The sequence below is a fragment of the Carettochelys insculpta genome, chromosome 6 (assembly GCF_033958435.1).
Source record: "Carettochelys insculpta isolate YL-2023 chromosome 6, ASM3395843v1, whole genome shotgun sequence".
Classification (NCBI taxonomy): domain Eukaryota; kingdom Metazoa; phylum Chordata; order Testudines; family Carettochelyidae; genus Carettochelys; species Carettochelys insculpta.
Genome location: NC_134142.1, coordinates 28020812 through 28039708, shown reverse-complemented (window position 1 = coordinate 28039708; position 18897 = coordinate 28020812). Strand labels below are relative to the sequence as shown.

Here is an 18897-nt window from a genome sequence, read left to right as displayed (position 1 = left end):
TTTTTCTGCTCCAATACAACAAACATCTTATGCTAAAAGCATGGAGAGTTGAAAAATGATGCATTGCAAAGTGAATTATCTGGTACTAACTGGTCTGTCCACTTAGCTATATCCACATGTTCAGCCACATAATTTTCACCTAATAAGCAGTTTTCCGTATAGTGTTTCATTTTTGCATCTAGGTCCTTGTACTGCTTACACTTGTCTTGTTTCCCTTTTTACACAGGGAATGAATTACTGCAAAATATTCCTACATAGGCTTTCTTTTGTGCCCAGAATCCATGACAGTTTTTCTGTGATACAGGTGTGCAGGGAATATACGAAATTCTGTGTGTGCTGAATGTCTTTCCTTTCTCATTCTACTCTTCCTTTCTGTGCTGTCTATGCCAGTTTGTCCTTTCCTGCATATTCTTTTTCTGTCTTTAAGATAGTGTCTTAACTAACTCTTCTGCCATGGTTGACCAAGTTCCACTGCCACATAAGTGCCGTACCCACACTACACGTTCTTTTGAAAAATCAGGCCCTTTTTCAAAAGAACACATGAAGAGTTCATGCACACAATACCCTCTTTCTGTCTGAAATCAAAAGAATGCGGCTCTTTTTCCAGCAGCCCTCTTCCAATCCGAGATCAGGCAAAGCACCTCCTTTTGACAGCTTGTGTCAGTAAAAAGCATGTGTAGAGTGCAGTTCTCATCACACCAGATTTTTTTGATCCATGGCCCCTTCTTTCAAGAGTCAGGGCTGTGTGGACCCTCTCTGTCAGGAGAGTGGATCGAAGATGATCTGCTTTTTGTGTGTGGATGCGCTCTTTCAAAAGAAGATGCTCTGAAAGATTGCTGTAGCATAGAAGCGGCCAAACACAGAACAAGAACAATCCTATCCAGCTTCTCTTTGTTTGCACGTTACTTTTTATTCTGCTGAGAAACAGGAATTGAAAGCCTAGAACTTTCAATAAGCAAGAGCTAGTAGTTAGGCTGAACAGACTAGAGTCATTAATTCATTTTTATGTGGCTGTGGATGTATGTGTAGAATGATGTTTTATTTGTTACTACTATTTTTAATGAGAAATTTAGTATTGATAATTTTTAAAAAATCACTTCAGAATTTTATCTGCTCTCAGCTGGTATGCACTTAGTCTGCAGGCCAGGCTAGCAGGAGGATGAGGAAGGCTCCCTGCTTGCTGCAGCCCTAGGTCGCTCAAAGGGTCTGACTGCTCCATGTGTATCTCTGCGCTCAGAGGGAGGGGGAAAGCATAGGCTTCATGTGCTGCCCCAGCATAATTTCTCAGCTCTTGTTAGCCAGTTTCCATAGTGAGGTTATTTGACATGCCCATTGTGATTCTTGGAGATCCCATCTACCCCTTGATTCCATGGTTTGTGAAGCCATACACAGGGGGCCTTGACAGCAGTAAGGAGCTGGATGACTGGAGTATGCTTTTGACTGTTTGAAGTCCTGCTTGTTTTTGCGGGAATCTGGACCCAGCCAATAACATCTCTGTGCTTTTAACTATGTACTTTACCCTTCATAGTATTGGTGACAGGAAGGATGAAAGCTTCACTCAAGGCTGGACTGCTGAGGCGTAGCACCTGTAGATGGAGGTTTGAACAGCCTGAGACCAGGTTTATTTAGAGGAGCACAGAGTGGGGTCATCAAGGTCAGGGAAATCTTCAGGCATCAATTTGATATTAAAAGCCAGTAATATTTGTTGCCAAGCATGGGAGTGTGTAGTTTAGGGCGCTAACGTGTATGCTTGTCCATAGAGATTCTTACAGATTTGTTGTTTCTTTGTGGTTTTGATTACATTTATTTATGGTAGGTTTATATTAGGTAGTTTGGCTGTAATGCAAGGGACTTATGGGCCACATCCTGTATGTTGAACTAAAGCAAAGCTAGCATCCGTGTGTTTCAGACTGTTCACCCAGACAGTAAAATCAATGTGCATTTATTTGGGACGTTTCATGTAGAGAAAGCAACCTACAATGGCATAGGCACTTCCAAGAATACCCTGAGACTTAGCTGAAATGTCATTTTTTGGAAAACCCCAAAATAACCAGCAAGATGAGACTAAATAATTGTGTAGAACAGAAATAACAAATATGATATATAGGCAAAAAAGGCCATGGTAACAAATAATACGCCGAGATCATTAGATATACCAACTGTCGGAATACCACTTCTCATTAGATGAGGAAATACAAATAAAGAAAAAAACAACACATCCTATCCTAAATATGTATCAAACATATCAGTGTAACATATTAGAAAAGTGGCTGTGGGGTGGTAGGAGGAGATTTAATCCTTGGAGCATGCCAGAATGGTGGCCACTGGTGATGAGGGGGAGGTGATGGTGATGAGGAAGATCAGTAATATTTAAAGGTGTTCTAGAAAGAATGGTGTGAGTGCAGTAAACTGTCTTACTTGGTATTCAGTCAACGTGAACTCTCAAATAACTGGTATAACTTTCAAACCCTGACACTGCTTCCCCTTCTTACTCTTCTGGAGAGCAGAAGTGAGCGTGTGAGCAACACTCTGCCACCATACAGACACATGAACAGCAGCTTCTCATGTATTGCCCCACCCTTCGCGGACTGGCCAGCTCCATGTCCTCTGCCCAGAGTGGCTCTCTGTGTGAGCACCCTGTCACCATCTTCAAGTGGCTCCCTGCTGTCCCCACCAACAATGTAGGGGCAGCAGTTGAGCTGGTGCTCAGGTGGTGGGGGAGCTGAATTTTGTTATTGGAGGGTAACTGTCCCTTCCCCCAGTTGCTCCCTGTTATCTGCTATATTTGAACATCTGGTGAGCTCCCAGTCTCAGGGTTGCCAGGTATAAAAGAGCTTGTTGTGTGTATACAGAATGGAAATATAGCTGGACATTCCCTCTGTCTTGTGAAATTGGAATGTTTGTGACTGTCCTATCATTTATTAATAAACTATAAGTGTAGAGATGAGTTCCTATAGTGTGAGTTGCAACTATGCATATCAGGGTTTCCAACCATAGAATAATTTAAATACTGGTCTGATCCTGGGACAAAGGACCCATCAACCCTAAAGGTGGTAACTTGAATTCCTAAGTAATCTGAATAATTATACTGAATCAGGCAGCAAGTGCAGTGGCTACAATGCTAGTAAGGGACTCTGGTTTTTAGGATGCGCTTAGTATGATAGTGTGGCTTATTGTTTTCATGTATTGGAAGAAAGAATGCTTTCAAATCCACAAATTTCGTTTCTTAAAAACAACAAACATAGAACACATATGCAGTATGGCAGTTTCTGGTGAGGAGATGGGTGGGGGAAGGAGGAAGTGAGGCTGTTTCACTTTTACAGGTTTGTGTATGTCCCAGCTATCATGCACAGCCAAGCTGTCCAATGTTTTGTGCAGTGGGTGCTTTAGTTTAGCTGGGCTAAACTTCAGAGGGTGGGGGACTGAGTGCATTGGGCACCTGTGGGAGTCTGCAGGGCTGGATGGTGAAGGAGCCAGTCTGGGACGCAGCAGGTTCTCACTGGGCAGAGGATAGTGGCCATATTGTGTTGGTGGTGAGAGGCGTACAAGTGGAAAACAGTCTTGGGACACCAGCTGAGTGGGGAGGTGGGCAGCATTTCATGGAGATGCTTCTGTCTGCAGTGCTAGCAGTGCCTGGAGCATGTCAGTTTGGCAATTCATAATGTTTCAAGAGATGGTCTGTAGCCTTCGTTTTTGTGCTCCTTGTTCTTCCTCCTTTCATTGTCCCTCCACTCCTTAAATTCTTTTCAGCAGCAGCCTGTAGCATAACTTTGCACATCAACTCATCTTTTCTGATGCTGATTCCTTGCCCTGTGCAAGTGATCAGCAGGTGATATCAAGAAGGGTTGGGATCCCAAAATTAAATCTGTGAAATCAAAATGCTACGTTTAACAGAGGGACGCTAGTTAACACTAGACTGAGCACAAGACACTGGCCGCTTTAAGTACAAGTACTGTTCGCTTATCTGTCACTGAATGGCAGTGGCTGTCCCGGGGCGAGTACACCTAAGACCCTGAAAATGGTGAGTTAACCACTGAGGCTGAGGATTTCATGGGGGTAAGCTGCCTTGTAGTTTAGTGTGTGTTGTGGAGAGACAACACTGCAGGGGTGCCTATGATCGCTATTATCCATGCATTTTCCATAAGATGCATTAATCCTGGAAGGTAATTTCCTTGCTGAGGAGGGAAATAAGCGGGAGGTTGTTCTTTGTGACTGCAGCTTCTGTCGTGGCCCTTACATGGTTTACCTGTGCTCCGCAATCATCCTCTCACCCCTTATGGTGCAGTGGCATGGGACAGTGAATGAATGCTGCAATTCTGCCATAGAACCTGTGGAGATGAATAGTCCAGCAGTCTCTGTACTGAGGATTACCATAGTCACAGGAGAGCAGAACTGTAGCAGCAATGTGACTTTTTTCTTTCCTACTAGAAGAATAGGTTTTTTCCAGACCATTCTGTGATGACTTTTTGAAAATGCTACTTAATTGTACTAAGTAGGAAATGTTCCTAGGGGAAATAGTTTTCTGAAGAACACTGCTTTTAATCAGGTTTCTAGACCTTATGTTCCAAAGATAATCTTGTGAATGTGAAGCAAAATACAGTTGCAATGTTTCTTACTAAGACCTTCTAATGCTTCATACTCCAATGTATGAATTGGCCTAGTAGAAATCCTGCTAACCTCTATTCTACTACCACTGTCACATTTTAACATACAGAAAAGGTTCTCCAGTGCTCTTCCACCTCTATATGCACACCAAACTAATGATAACACATTACCATAGAGATAGTGGGTCACTTTGTTTCAGATGACATATGCAAAATTCCCAAGAAGTTTCACAGAAATTTTTTTTATCCTTGGATGTTATAAAATTGCTCTTAGTAGGAATGCAACCTGATACCTTGCAATGAATATGATCTTTAATACATTGACAATGGCATAGTTAAGGTTGCCCTTATCCTCTTCCAGTATCTAGTGTGGCTAAATGTAAACCTCTATAATGTGACTTTAATTTTGCCCACTCCCTTGCATTTTTCGGAAACTAGGAGCAGTTTAGTGAAGGTAGTGAAAAGGTTAGCACAGTGGTTCTCAGACAGGGGTTTGCAGAGCTCTTCCAGAGGGTGCATTAATGCAGTGTGTCTCAGACTTTTTTATGAATTAAAAGATGGACGTATTTTATGTTCTTCTGGTTTATTTATCCTTTTTGCACAATCATAAGTATGATGGCAAGTTTATTGTCTATAGGCAACTTCTTCCAATCAACCACTTACGATTAAGTTGTTTTAAACAAATGTATTGCAATGATAGGAAAAAAAAGTTTCTGCAAATTGTAGGTGCTAGGGGTACTTTATTAAAAAAAAAAAAGTTGAGAAACACTGAGTTAACAAACCTCCAAAAGAAGTGGTAGATTTTTCCATCTCTCGTTTTCAAATAAAGAATGGAAGATGGTTTTAGTTTAGTTAATCACAGATTATTAGTCTCAGTACAAGAGTCACTGTAGTGTATCTCAGCTGTGTTGTTGAGGGATTTAGACTAACTCAAGGGTTCTCAAACTTCATTGTATCATGGCCCGCCTCTGACAACAAACATTACTGCAAGTCCTGCCACCCCAGGTGGAGGAGGACCAATGCACAGTGAGCACCACCTGTGTGAAGTAGACACAAGCCTAAGGGCTTCAACCCAAGGTGTGGGGCCTGTAGCTTGAACCTTGTCACCTAAAGCTGAAGCCCTCAGGGTTTGTGTTTTAGTTACAGGCTCCACTAAGTCTAAACCAGCCCTGATGACCCCGTTAAAGCAGGATCCTAACCCACATTTTGAGAATCACTGGCCTGTATGTTCTGATGATCTGGTCTCGCTTTAAAACCTATTAAGTAGATATGAAGAGAGACTCAAATCCATGTGCTGTTATTGTGTTGCCAGCTTTGAATTCTCACATTTATCTTTGTGTCTTCCAGCAGTGTTTGCTGTGTTAAGTATAGCACTACTGATTGCTGGAGGGATAAGCTGAAGTATCTTGGGCAGGTGCACTTATACCTTGAGAGATGAAGTGTGCCTTATTCTTCAACTGAGTTTTTGAAAGTTGCATTTATACAAGTGCACAAATGTTGTCTTTTTGAGTGGATTGTTGCAGTGATCTGACTGCCTGTGTGATGACAGTCTCCAGAGAAAGAGTGAAGGGTTGGTAAGACAAACCGTGAGAGTAGTGAAGTATATTCTTTGCCCCAGATTTGTACCTAGTGTAGGGGGAAGAGGCTTGACACATCTGTCTGCAGTATAACAGATTTAGGGAGGTGTAAGTGGCTTAGTGATCTGAGTGAAATGTTTTCAGCATAAATGCACCCTGAAACAATAGCTCTGAGACATGTGAACTGCTCTTTTCCTTTCAGTGGGTGTTCTCATTGTGGGAGATGCAGGGAGAAGGGTTGAAACACTCTAGATCATGGCTTCCCAAACTGAGGGGGTGTGCCCCAGGCTGGGGCATGAAGAAATTTTTTTTTGGGGGGGGGGGAGCACAAGGCAACACAGCCCCCCCACCATCATTCCCCCCACTGAAGGAGGAGATGGCCTTTGCTTCTGGCTCTCAGCCCCTGCCATTTTGCATGGGTGACCTGGTGCAGCTTCTCTAAAAAGCAGGAAGCTGGCAAAGACCCATTTACAAAGGTGAGTGAGTGTGGGGTGGGGAGTATGGAGGATGAGGGTGGGATTAGATGGGGGTTTGGGGGTGCTTGGTTCGGGTGAGGGCGATGGGATAAGAATTGGGGGCTGGGAGTGCCTGGTTTTGTGGGAGGGGCTTGGGTGGGCAGCTTGTGGAGCTCAGGCGGCAGGCCAGCTTGCAGGACTCGTGTGGCTTGGGCGGCTGGCCTCGGCATCACAGGGCTCAGGCTGCTGGGTTAGGCGTCTGGCCTCGGCATCGCAGGGCTCAGGCAGTTTGGGCAACTGGCCCGTGGCTGGTGGGCAGGCATCTGGTTCTGGCAATGTAGGGCTTGGGTGGCTGGTGGGTGTGTGGGCAGCTGGCCCTGGCAGTGCAGGGCTTGGGCAGGTGGCTCTGGCAGTGTAGGTTTCATGCGGGCAGGCAGCTGGTGCTGGGTTCAGGAAGCTGTGCAGCTGGGGCTGCACCAGGCACCCACCAGGGGCCAAGAAAAACTATTTGTGCTTATTTTTAATTTTAAATAACATTTTTATATCACGTTTTTGTGTTTATTTTAAATTACAAATTGAATTTTTTGTTAAAAGGGGAGGTTGGATGATGGTAAAGAAGAGGTACGGGGGGGCATGAGGATTTCTCAAAAATCACAAGGGAGGCCTGATGCCAAAAAGTTTGGGGAAACACTGCTCTAGATCCTGGCTAACACACAAGGGGATAGGAACTGCCCAGAAGGGCAAAGCTCCTGGGAATACTGGCTCACATTTGGTAAGGGTTCTCACTCTCCCCAGGCCATTGCTGTCTTATTCTCCTGCTCTGTGCATGAGACAAGTCCCTCTGTTGCCACTGTCCTGAGGGGTGTAGCTGTGAATAGGAGGTATCTTCCCCAGTGCCCAGTTAGGAAAACTGGAATGGGATGGAGAAAGGAGCAGTGGCTTCAAATGGGAAGGGAGAATCAGTGTGGAGCTGATAGCCCTCATGTCCATAATCCGCAGGTCCACGATTTCCTCTCCCTTGTCCTGATTTTCTTTCTCTCTCCGCTCCCCATCTATCCTCTCTTCCATACCACCAGTCACCATTTATTTCCAGCTGCATAGCCCCAGACCCCTCTTCCTGATTTCCTTGCGCTCCTCTACACATCTCCCTGACTGTAACTTAGTGCTGCACCAGAAATATTGTAAGAATCTAACTGTTATGAGCAGCTCATGTTAAGGGGATCTGTGTGTCAGAAATGATTTAACCAGCCAACCCAGCAACTTGTTTTTCCTTTGATCACCTTTAGTCCTCTTGTTTAAGAAACATGATTGATTATTCTTATTGCTTACAAGAGTCTCTTTTCTTCTTTCTCTGTTGAATTAATGCTAATTTTCTTGGCAGCACTTCAATAAAATTAGAATCTGCATGTGGTTTTCAGAGCGCTATAAAAATCTCTCTTAAGCCAGAAATTTTGGTTTCAGGACAAAACTTCTGAAAGGGATCCCTCACCTGTACACCTCACCTGCATTGTGATCGTTTGGACACATCAATTTGCCATACTCCCGCCTTGAGTTACACAATTTGATTTAATTTTAAGTCTTCCTTCCCCAAAAGTGCTGCAGGTGTCATGCACTGAATAGATCCAAAGCAGCTGAGTTCTGTTTAGGGAGGATCAGAGCTGGAATTCAAGTCTCTGGTGTGTGGTTGTTTATTTTTGTTTTAACAGTGGAATTGTTTGACGTGTGGACCACTAGCTCTCGTTATACTACCATCCCCTGAGCCACTCTAAATTTCAAGAGCCTGCATCAATCTAGATACCATGAATAAATCCATCTTTAAAGAGGAAGCGATACCCCCTAATAACCTTAACCAAGTTGGTACCTGCGATAATTATAGTGGCACAGATAGCAACTCCAGAGCTAAGACAACATAGAATTTCTTTTTCATGGGACTTTGTGTTTTTTCTCTACATATTTACTTTTTTATTGCATACTTTAAAATTACGTGCCAGCTTTTTTGAATTTCATATGGGAACTGTTTAGTTTATTTAGTTAAGAAATTAGCTTAGCTTTTTCAAAACGCTTTCAAAGACTGGCTGTGGAGTCTCTTTTTTTTTTGTGTGCTACTTCATGAAAACCAGTGGACAGACTTCTGAAATTTCGCGCGTAAGAATATCACACTTTTTAGCAAACTGGAGTATTGAACATATATGGATTGTGAAGGAACATCAACTAGTTGCATTTTTTTATTATGCATTAATGACAGAGGGATTTTGATTTATTTTAGGTAACATGAGGCTCGCTATGAATTTTAGGAACTCAGGAGGGTATACCCTTTTAGCCTGTGTGGGAATGCAAAGGACTTGTCTACGCTCAAAATGCTGCTGCAGTGCAGATGTGCCTCTAATAATGCTTCAGTGCCCACAGTATTTTACACCACCAGGATGGGTTTTCAAATCTATATAGATAATCCACCTTCTTGCGATTTAGGACGTTTGATTTCTGAGTGCAGGTGGTTGCAGTTCCAGTTACTGTGGCAGTTGGGACTGTGCGCCTGGGAGGGTTGGAATCTTTTTTTGATCCCTTGTTCCCTTGATTGCTTTTGATCAGCCTTCCCCTGTGTGACTAACGAGGGGAAGGCCTGACTAAGGTTTGCAGGCTTTGAAAGCCAGAGTTGGCGTGATCAAGGGAGCAAAGCGGCTAGGGGGCTACAGACAGGTCAGCTGTAAGAGGGAGTTTGACAGAGGGGGTTTCCACTATTGTTAGGAAGACCCACAACACATGTGCCAGCAATGCTTCTGTCTCCTCCACCTGTGCTTGTAGTCAGACAGACCTCCTGACCAGAAATGCCTCTACCCAGACCCTGGTGTGATTTTTTTTTTTTTTTTGAAGGGACTTTGACTTGCAATTCCTGCCTGCTGACGTCCAGGCTGGGGAGACCATCCAGTGTGAAAGGTGTCTTCTGATAAAAGCTCTCAGGAACCAGGTGGTGGAACTACAGGAGGAGGTAGCTATGCTTAGGAGTATTAGGCTCCACGAGCAATTCCTGGGCAGTATTCCTATGGAGACAACTGAGGTTAAGATAGCTGTCCCACCACAAAAGAGTGCTGATACTCCATCAGTGGAGGTGGCTCAGGAGGGCGAAGTGGGGGACACACTGGCAGCTGGTCACTTCCGGCAGCAGGCAGTGCTCTACTCCTGCTCCCAATCCTCCCACTGTGGTACTGGGAAACTGTCCCACTGTTCTGGATGTGGGAGATATAGGCGGTAAGGAATCCTCCCCTACAGGTGAATCAGAGAAGCCTTGTATCACCAAGACTAGGAGGTCTGCTGCTACCACCATGACAAAAAAAACATAGGGTAGTGGTGGGAGGAGACTCTCTTTTGAAGGGGACAGAGGCAACCATCTGTTGCCCTGACGTGTCATCCTGGGAGGTATGCTGCCTACCAGGAGCCTGTGTCTGAGAAATTATGGAGGTGTTGTTGAGGATTATCTGGCCTACTGACTACTACCCCATGCTACTCATCCATGTGGGCATGAATGATACTGCAGGATGTACCCTTGAGCAGATGAAGCGTGACTACAGGGCTCTGGGAGTACAGGTGAAGAAGCTGGCAGCGCAGGTGGTGTTCTCCTCATTCCTTCCTGTCCAGGGTAGGAACTCAGGCAGAGACAGGTGCATTCTGGAGATGAATGCCTGGCTGCAAGGATGGTGCTGCCAGGAGCACTTTGGCTTCCTCAATTATGGTATGCTGCTCCATGAAGGACTGCTAAGCAGGGATGGAATTCACCTTTTGAGGAATGAGAAGGATGTATTTGGATTGAGACTGGCTAACCTAGTGAGAAGGGCTTTTAACTTGTTTCAGTGGGGACAGGTGACCAAAGCCCACAGGTAAGTAAAAATCCGAGAGACCTGGTAGTTGAGTTGGAATTGGGAAGGGATCATGGGCTATAATAGGAGAGGGAAAAAAAAAGCCCTAGGCAGAACCAGGGGACAAAAGCAAATCAGTATCTTAGATGCCCATATACAAATGCAAAAAGCTTGGGTAAGAAGCAGGAAGAACTTGAAATCCTAATAAACACAGCTATGATATAATTGGTATCACAGAAACTTGGTGGGATAACACGATTGGAGTATTGGTATAGAAGCATACAACTTCGGAAGGATAGGCATGGTAAACAGGGAGGAGGTGTTGCCTTATCTTTCAAAAATGTGCACACTTGGCCTGAAGTAGAGATGGATGCAGGAGGCAGACATGTTGAGAGTCTCTGGGTTAAGTTAAAAGAGGTTAAAAAACACAAGGGTGGTGGTGTAATAGGGGTCTACTACAGACCATCTAGCCAGGTAAAAGAGGTTGATGAGACTTTCTCTAGACAATTAACAAAATTATCTAAAATACAGGACTTGGTGGTGATGGGGGATTTCAACTATCCAGACATATGTTGGGAGACTAACACAGCGAAGCACGGAATATCCAGAAAATTTGTGGACTGCGTGGATGACAACTTTTCATTTCAGAAGGTGGAAAAAGCTGCTGGGGAAAGCAGTTCTAGATTTGATTCCTAACAAATAGGGAGGAACTTTGTTGAGAATTTGAAAGTGGAAGGTAGCTTGAGAGAAAATGCCCATGACATCATAGAGTTCATGATTCCAAGCAATAGTGAAAGGGAGAACAGCAAAATAGAGACTATGGATTTCAGGAAAGCAAATTTTGTTAAGCTCAGAGAGCTGGTAGTTAAGCTCCAATGGGAAACAAGATTAAGAGGAAAAACAGCTGCGGGAGAGTTGGCAGTTTTTCAAAGGGACATTATTAAGGGCCCAAAAGCAAACTATACTGCTGAATAGGAAGGCTAGAAAGTATGGTAAGAGACCACCTTGGCTTAGCCAGGAGATCTTGCATGAACTCAAAATCAAAAAAGGAGATGAATAAAAAGTGGAAAGTCGGAGAAATTACAAAAGATGTACATGAGCAAACAATGCATGTATGCAGGGGCAAGATTAGAAAGGCCGGGGTACAGAACGAGCTCAAATTAGAGACATAAAGGGTATCAAGAAGTCATTCTATAAATATATTAGAAACAAGAGGAAGACCAAGGACAGGGTAGGCCCACTACTCAGTGGCTGTGTCTACACTGCCACCTTCCTTCGAAGGAAGGATGGTAATTAGGGTGTTGGGAGTTCACTAATGAAGTGCTGCTGTGCATAGGAAAAATGATCTGAGATAAACAGGATGAAGTTTGAGGACAAATGCAAAGTTACCTAGGGAGGTTGTGGAATCTCCGTCGCTGGAGATATTTAAGAGCAGGTTAGACAGACGCCTATCAGGGATGATCTAGGTGGTTGGTCCTGTCAAGAGGGTAGGAACTGGACTCGATGATCTCTTGAGGTCCCTTCCAGTTCTGGTGTTCTTGGCTTCTATGATTTTACACTACAAAAGAAATTCAGTTGCAGATATGAAAATTGCATAGCTCAAGTCAACATACCTTGTCAGATTTCTGGTGCAGCCCCACAGTGAGTGGTTGAGGGGAAACACTTGTCAACTTCCCTTACTCCTTGCAACACTGGCACTTAAGGAGGGTGCCATCAGGGTTCAATTTGGTGCGCTAAATTGACCATGGCAGCCCCCTTCTTTTGCTAAGTGTAGACAAGCCCACAGTAGCTGGGTCTGGGAAAGAACAATGAGATGGATTTAACTGCTTCACTCTGAGGATTTTTCATACTCCAGGGCAATGTAGTAAAGGCATATTACTTTTCTATTCTAATGCCTTGAATACAAGAAAAATTGTCTTTTCAATACATTTAAATATAACATTTAGCTAGTGTGAAGTAATTTCCCAAGTTAGTGTCTTGTCTTGCTAGCTGTTCTATACCTTGTGTACACTAATCTGTTATGCAGTGTACCATTTGTTTTTCCTAAAATGATTTAATACAAAAGCATTCTAAGTGGCGTATAAAATCAGTAAATATGTAACAGTCTTACAGATGCATAGGACGTTAGCAACAGGTGGACAAATTGCTGCTCTGATCTCTACAACCACCAGACAAAGGGAAATTCTAGTGTTTTAGACAACCCAGATTCAACAAAGGAAGATGATTTGCCAGTACTGCATAAAGAAGTGGAGAAAGCTGTGAAATCTCTCAAGAAGGAAAGGCTGCAGTTACTAACATCCCAGTTGAACTGATGACAGAGAAATAGTAATACATGTACCCACCAACAGCTGCAAAAAGATCTGGCACAGGGGCGAGTGGCCCTCCATGTGAACACAGTAATTAATCATCACGTTGCCAAAGAAAGATAATTTGCAATTGTGTCAAAATTGACCAGACCATAAGCTTAATTAGCCATCCCAGCAAAGGGATGTTGAAAGTCACATTGAACAGACTAAAACTGCAAGTGGAGAATACCCTTCAGAAGAGCAGGCTGCCTTTTGTACTTTTAAGTAGTAGCACACAACAGTTTTTCAACCTTTGTTTTATGTGAGAAGTGCTTCCAGCTCCAGCAGAACATTTAGCTATCATGTCTTTGACTTTACAAAGCTGTTTCACTGAGTATGGCACAAATTTCTCTGGACAACCGTGAAGAAATATACATTTGGTTGTAAACTTGTTCTTGGCTGTGTCATACAGTTGTTTAATGCTAACCGTGCAGTTATCAGTGTACAACAGGAAAGTGGTTTTGCAACACTTGGGAGTCCAGCAAGGCTGCTTTTCACCTATGCTGTTCAACATCTGCTTGAGTATGTAATGACTGAAGCCCTAGAAGATTACATATGCACAGTCAACATTGCAGGGTGCATAATCTATTCTTCAGTGTGCTGAAGACATTGGTAGTCATGCAGATAGTGAACTTGCCAACATTGTGAAAACATTACCTGAAACTTCTGCAAAATATGGCATGGAAATCAGTGCAGGAAAAAACCAATCTACTGACAAACATAATGAGATTAGTTTACGTATCACTGTCAGTGGACAAAACTGGAGTGAGTGAAATAGTTCGGGTATTTGGGGCAGTCATCACTGATGAAGGATCAAAGGCAGAAATTCTGGCAGGAACTGGGCAAACAGCTGCAGTGGCAAGCTAAAATCAATTTGGAAGAAAACTTCCCTGGAATCCTAACTGAAACTGCTACACGTGCTGGTCACCTTCATTGTTCAGTATGGGTGTGAGATGTGGACCTTTACAGCAGAACTTGAATGGAAAGTACAAGTAGAGGATAAGATATTTCCATGAAATCCTGGGCATCTGCTACTTTGACACAGCACTAATGAAGAGGTCTGCAAAATCATCACCTAATATTCTGGGTCATATGAATTCCTGACAACCATGAAGAAGCTGAAGCTGTACAGTGGTTTAACAAGATCATTTGGCCTATCCAAAGTCACCCTCCAATGGAGATTACGGGGAAAAGAAAGAGGTGGACAGAAGAGCTGGATTAACAACATAGGAGTGGACGCAGTGGACTTCATGTGGACTTAAGCGCTGGTACAAAATCATCTGGGGTGGAGACAATTGGTTGGTGGGGCAGCGTCATAGATAAGCAACACAGTTACAGGAATGATAAAGGCACGAGTTCTCTTTGAACAAAAATGGTGACTTCCCCAATATATCATTCTTGGTGATTGTTCTTTACTATAGTTTCAACCAATTTGGCTTGGTTCTGAAGTTATACTTAATAACCTGTAACTGCCATGATTGCCCTTGTAACATTTTTTTTAAACATTATTGTTGCATTAGCTCTCCTGTAGTCATCGGGTAAAGAAATTTCCTGCTGCTATTTCTAGTCCCCCTTTTATGCCTCCCTTTTGCCTACATATACATGTAGGGTTGGAAGGGGTCTCAGTACGTGCACCATTGTTTGTTCATAAGTTGGGGAATGAGGAAAACAATTGATCAGCATTTAGCTATTTTTTAAACTGTTGCTTTATATTCTATATTTATAAAGTTAGAAATTGTGGCAGGAAATGTCTTTAGAATGGGATCACAAAAGGATATGTAATTTGTAGTAAAAAATTACAGCTGGCTGTAGAGTTGTGCTCGGTGGCATAGATTGAGAATAACTGTTGGTACGCTTATTGAAAATCCTATATGTATATGTGAGTAAACTTTCAATTGCTTGTAATTTCAAAACAAGTTTACTTCAAAATTGGCTTCTTAGGCTTCATTGAGAGCTGTACAAATCAGTTGGATCAAAATCGTAGTCTTTCTCTGATTATGCATGTGTGAAATACTTGGTAAAATTGTGAGTTCTACCAGTATAACAACATTTCTCAAACATCTGTTTAAAAAAATACTTGTGATGAAGTGAATTATGGAAAACTTTCAGTGCAAACATTCTTTTCTCAAGTTATGAGCAATTGGAAAAGGAGGGAAGCTGGGCTGCAAGGGAGAATACGTTGCAACTTTAGTACGTGCTGTTACTTCTTTTGTAATGTAAACCAGAAGTTAATCATCTCTGGAGAAATTTGATAGCTAAATACTGTACTTAACAAAAATATTAGTGTAGTCTTCTCATAGCTGTCAGTTTTGTAGCTGCTTAACAAGAGTCCCTGAGGGCTGCTGTTAAGCTGCTCTTTGTCTTGCTCATATGTTTCCATGAATAAACTTTCAGCCAAAACTATCTGAGCACTCATTGTTCTGGCAGTTTTTAACCAAACTATTAATTGTATTCACTGATTTTAATTGGAGTGACTGTTAAATTTCAGATATAAGCATTCAAGGAAGGTCATTGGAGGATTTTCTTTAAAGGTCATTTACTAACCAGTATTTCTCAACCTTTTTAAAATAAAGTATCCTTTTAAATTTTATATAATATAAAGTACCCCCAGTACCCACAATTTTCCAACATGCATATTTTTTTCTACCATTGCAACACATTTTTAAACAACTTAACTGTAACTGGTTGGCTGAAAGAAATTACCTGTTGGCAATAAACTTGCCATGATGCTTATGACTGTGTGAAGAGGATGAATTAAAAAAATTAGATGAACATAAAATAAGTCCAATTTTTTAATTGCGTTTATATTTATGTAGACATCAGTGAGCTGAGATCAATGAAATCGGAAGAAAAATATAATTAGTATGAAATTTACCTTATTTGGATGAAATCACATATTCAGATATAAGTTTCAAACTGCTGAGGGTCTCAATTAAATCTGCGTTTCTGATACGGTTTTTTGTGTACTGTCTTCTTCCAAATCTGCCATTTTATTCTTTTGTTTTCACAAGGAATTGGTCCATTTTAAACTTTTTCTGTTATAAATACTAAAGTAAAATTGTACAAATAGCAATTTTATCGCTTCAGATAACAAGCATAACATTCCAGAGTCAGGCACCCTCAGCTCCCTGCTTTAACCCAATGCCCCCTGCCGCCTCCAGAGCCAGGCGCACATACTCACCCTCAGCCCCCATTGTAAGTCAGTGCTGGCGATTCACCAGAGTCGCTGCTGTCATGCTCTTCTCCCTCCAAGTGCTAGGGAGGGACGCGTGTGCAGAGCTGCGTTCAGCACTCTTGTGGCTGTGAGCCTTTTATTGCTCGAAGAGCCACATACAGCTCCAGCATGCGTACCCCCCGCCAGACTTCTCCTGTGTACCCCAAGGGTACACATACCATGCCTTGAAAAACACTGTACTAAATCAGTTGTGTGTTATATAATAAAACTTTTGTCTTGTTTTAAAGAATGAAAAACACTTCTACATAATCACCTCACATTTACTTGTTTGGTTCTTAAGTCTTTGTGGAATTCTTTTGAAGATCTGTTATTTTTTCATAATTCTTAAGTAGATAGCTTAATTTGTTTGTCTTAAAACTGTTCCTGATGGCAATTTTTTCATGTTTGTGATATCCTTGAGGACTTGTACATGCACACAGACTACACCAGTTGAAATATAATAGCTTTAAAATCAGTGCAGTTATGCTTGTGGGCATGTGCATTGGTTTGCAACTAACTTATGTTGATTTCAAAAGTATGTTAAAAGAATTTAGGGAGCAGATCTCATAAGCTGTCATTTTATAGTAACGTTTCACAGTAACAGCCCCACTTGTTCAACAGTAGATTAAAATTGTTACCTAAACTCAACTCAAAGTGACAGGTTAAACTGGTTTCGGGTATAATGGCTACAGATAGGTTTTATTTTTTCCCTGTTTCCTCCTCTCTCTCCCCTCCCCCCTTATCTGTTCTTTGAGCTGGCTCTTCTATGGTGAAAGAAAGTAGCAGAAGTAGTCATATATCTGACAGTTACTCTATCTTTTAGTCCAGTTACGACGCAGGGATCACAACAAACACAGCAGCTACAGAAGCATTATGGTATTACCTCACCTATCAGTTTGGCTGCCCCCAAGGAGACTGACTGTATACTTACCCAGAAATTAATTGATACTCTAAAGCCCTTTGGTGTGTTTGAAGAGGAGGAGGAACTGCAGCGCAGGTGAGTGAATGCTGCAATAGTTGCTTTCTAATGTTAATTTAAAAGATATTTCTGTGAAGTGAAAAATCATATTTTTAAATGACATTGTCAAAATCAGCACTTGTTAACATTATTGAAAGTCTGAATGTTTCTCAGGAACCAGGGAGAGATCCCTCAGAATACAAAGCTCTACCAGGTTTTTAGTGTTCCTGAATTAAAGTTAGTCTTTTGCTTTTGGGGAGGTTAACTTAGGTATTCCCTCTCCTAGTATTACCTTTTTATTTTCCTGTTAAAACTTTCTGAACCTGTCTTTCTACTGTTCATTACTGCAGAAAACATGTGAATCTGAGGAAATGATAGATAGTTCACATCTGTGGGATGCACACTTTTTGAAATGTGCATACAGTTCATACAAATGTGAATCCCAAAGAGCCCTCATTGGCTTAAATTATGAAAGTACCTGTGTTTCAACTAGAGTACCAAAAATAGTGGAAATATTTGCAGACTGACTTCATTTCTATAGCTTTACTAAAATGTCTAAGATCTGCTTTTAGACTTTGTGTACCGTTTAATTTTTTTCTTATAATGGTGATCAAAATCTTAGTAAATCTCTTTAGTTTGCTATAATTTAATTGTTTCTGAATTCTGATGTATCAACAGGATTCTAATTTTGGGGAAGTTAAATAATCTGGTAAAGGAATGGATACAGGAAATCAGTGAAATTAAGGTATGGGTTTACTTTCTTTGCAGTTACTTGGTATTAAAATTTCTTGCATGCGAGAATTCCAGTATGTGTTCCTCATTTGAGATTTATTTCTTTCTGGATGTTCTTAATTTCACTTGGAGAAAACATTTACTATAGGTAGGAGTGCAAGATTAAAACTTCTTTCTTAATGGATGTTGAAAGATTTATGGTTAGCTGCTGCTTGACCTTCAAACTTGATTAGTTTATTAAAATTGTTAATGTCATGCTTCAAGTTACCAACACTAAGTTTTATTTAATCATTTGAACTGGTAACAGGGAGTAACAAAATTGTTTTGAGACAGAGATAAATATATTTGGTTATTGTTGAGCTATTCTAACTTGTCCTCTGAAATTTAACTCTTCAGAACTTATTTAGCATTGGCAGCCAAATACTGTTTTCATCACTTTCATTTTGTAGTACTGTAAATGCCTATTTGTCTGTGTTTTGAGCAACTGGGATGCTCAAAGGGCGTAATTGAGCATGCAAACAGCACCCTGCCCCTTGGGGCTGGCCCACTCAGTGCCTGCCCTGCGTCCCTGTCCCCCCACCATGCTGCATGTGTGCAGCTGGTGGGCTCCTCCACTCTCCAGCTCAGTATCCCCTGCCCAGAGTATCTCTTGCGCAGGCACAGCAAGCCCTTCTCCCTCCTCTCCCCCCCACCATTGTCTTCAAGTGGCTTCATGCCATCCCTACCTGCAAGATAGGGGCAGCAATTAAGCGGGAGCCATGTTGGTGGGGGAGAAGAGGAGGGGGATAAACTCTTCAGGGGAGGGGCACTGACCTCTGCCTATTGTCTCCCCTCAGTTCCTCTCTGTGAAACAGAATATTTGAATATTTGGCATCCTCTCAGTCCCAGGGCTGCTGGATATGAAACTTTACTGTAGTGGGCTTCTTTTTAAGAACTCTTAAAAACTGTCAGGCCATACTGTTTAAGCTGTGCTCATTTTCTAGTTTTTAGAGACGTGAACTTGAAAATGTGACTTTTACATAATATATTTCAGACTAAAGAGAACTGTAACTGAAATTTTTTTCAACTTATTGCGTGTGTGGGTTTTTTTTTTTTTTTTTACTGTTTTCTCTATATTGTAAACCCTCTGTTTAACAGACTAATGGGGGGAAGGGTGTCTGC

The 18897-nt window shown here is 42.0% G+C and overlaps 1 protein-coding gene across 4 annotated transcripts in view; it reads left to right on the top strand.

Moving 5' to 3' along the window:
* The window catches only part of PAPOLA (poly(A) polymerase alpha), an 86158-nt gene that overhangs the window by 4665 nt on the left and 62596 nt on the right, over positions 1-18897 (top strand). For all 4 annotated transcript variants that reach the window (XR_012645902.1, XM_074996555.1, XM_074996556.1 and 1 more), the window contains exons 2-3: positions 16870-17043; positions 17683-17749. Coding sequence is in view for 3 of the 4 variants with exons in the window: in XM_074996555.1 (XP_074852656.1) it covers positions 16870-17043; positions 17683-17749 (241 nt within the window). In the remaining variant the exon portion in view is untranslated. The remainder of the gene's footprint in view (positions 1-16869; positions 17044-17682; positions 17750-18897) is intronic.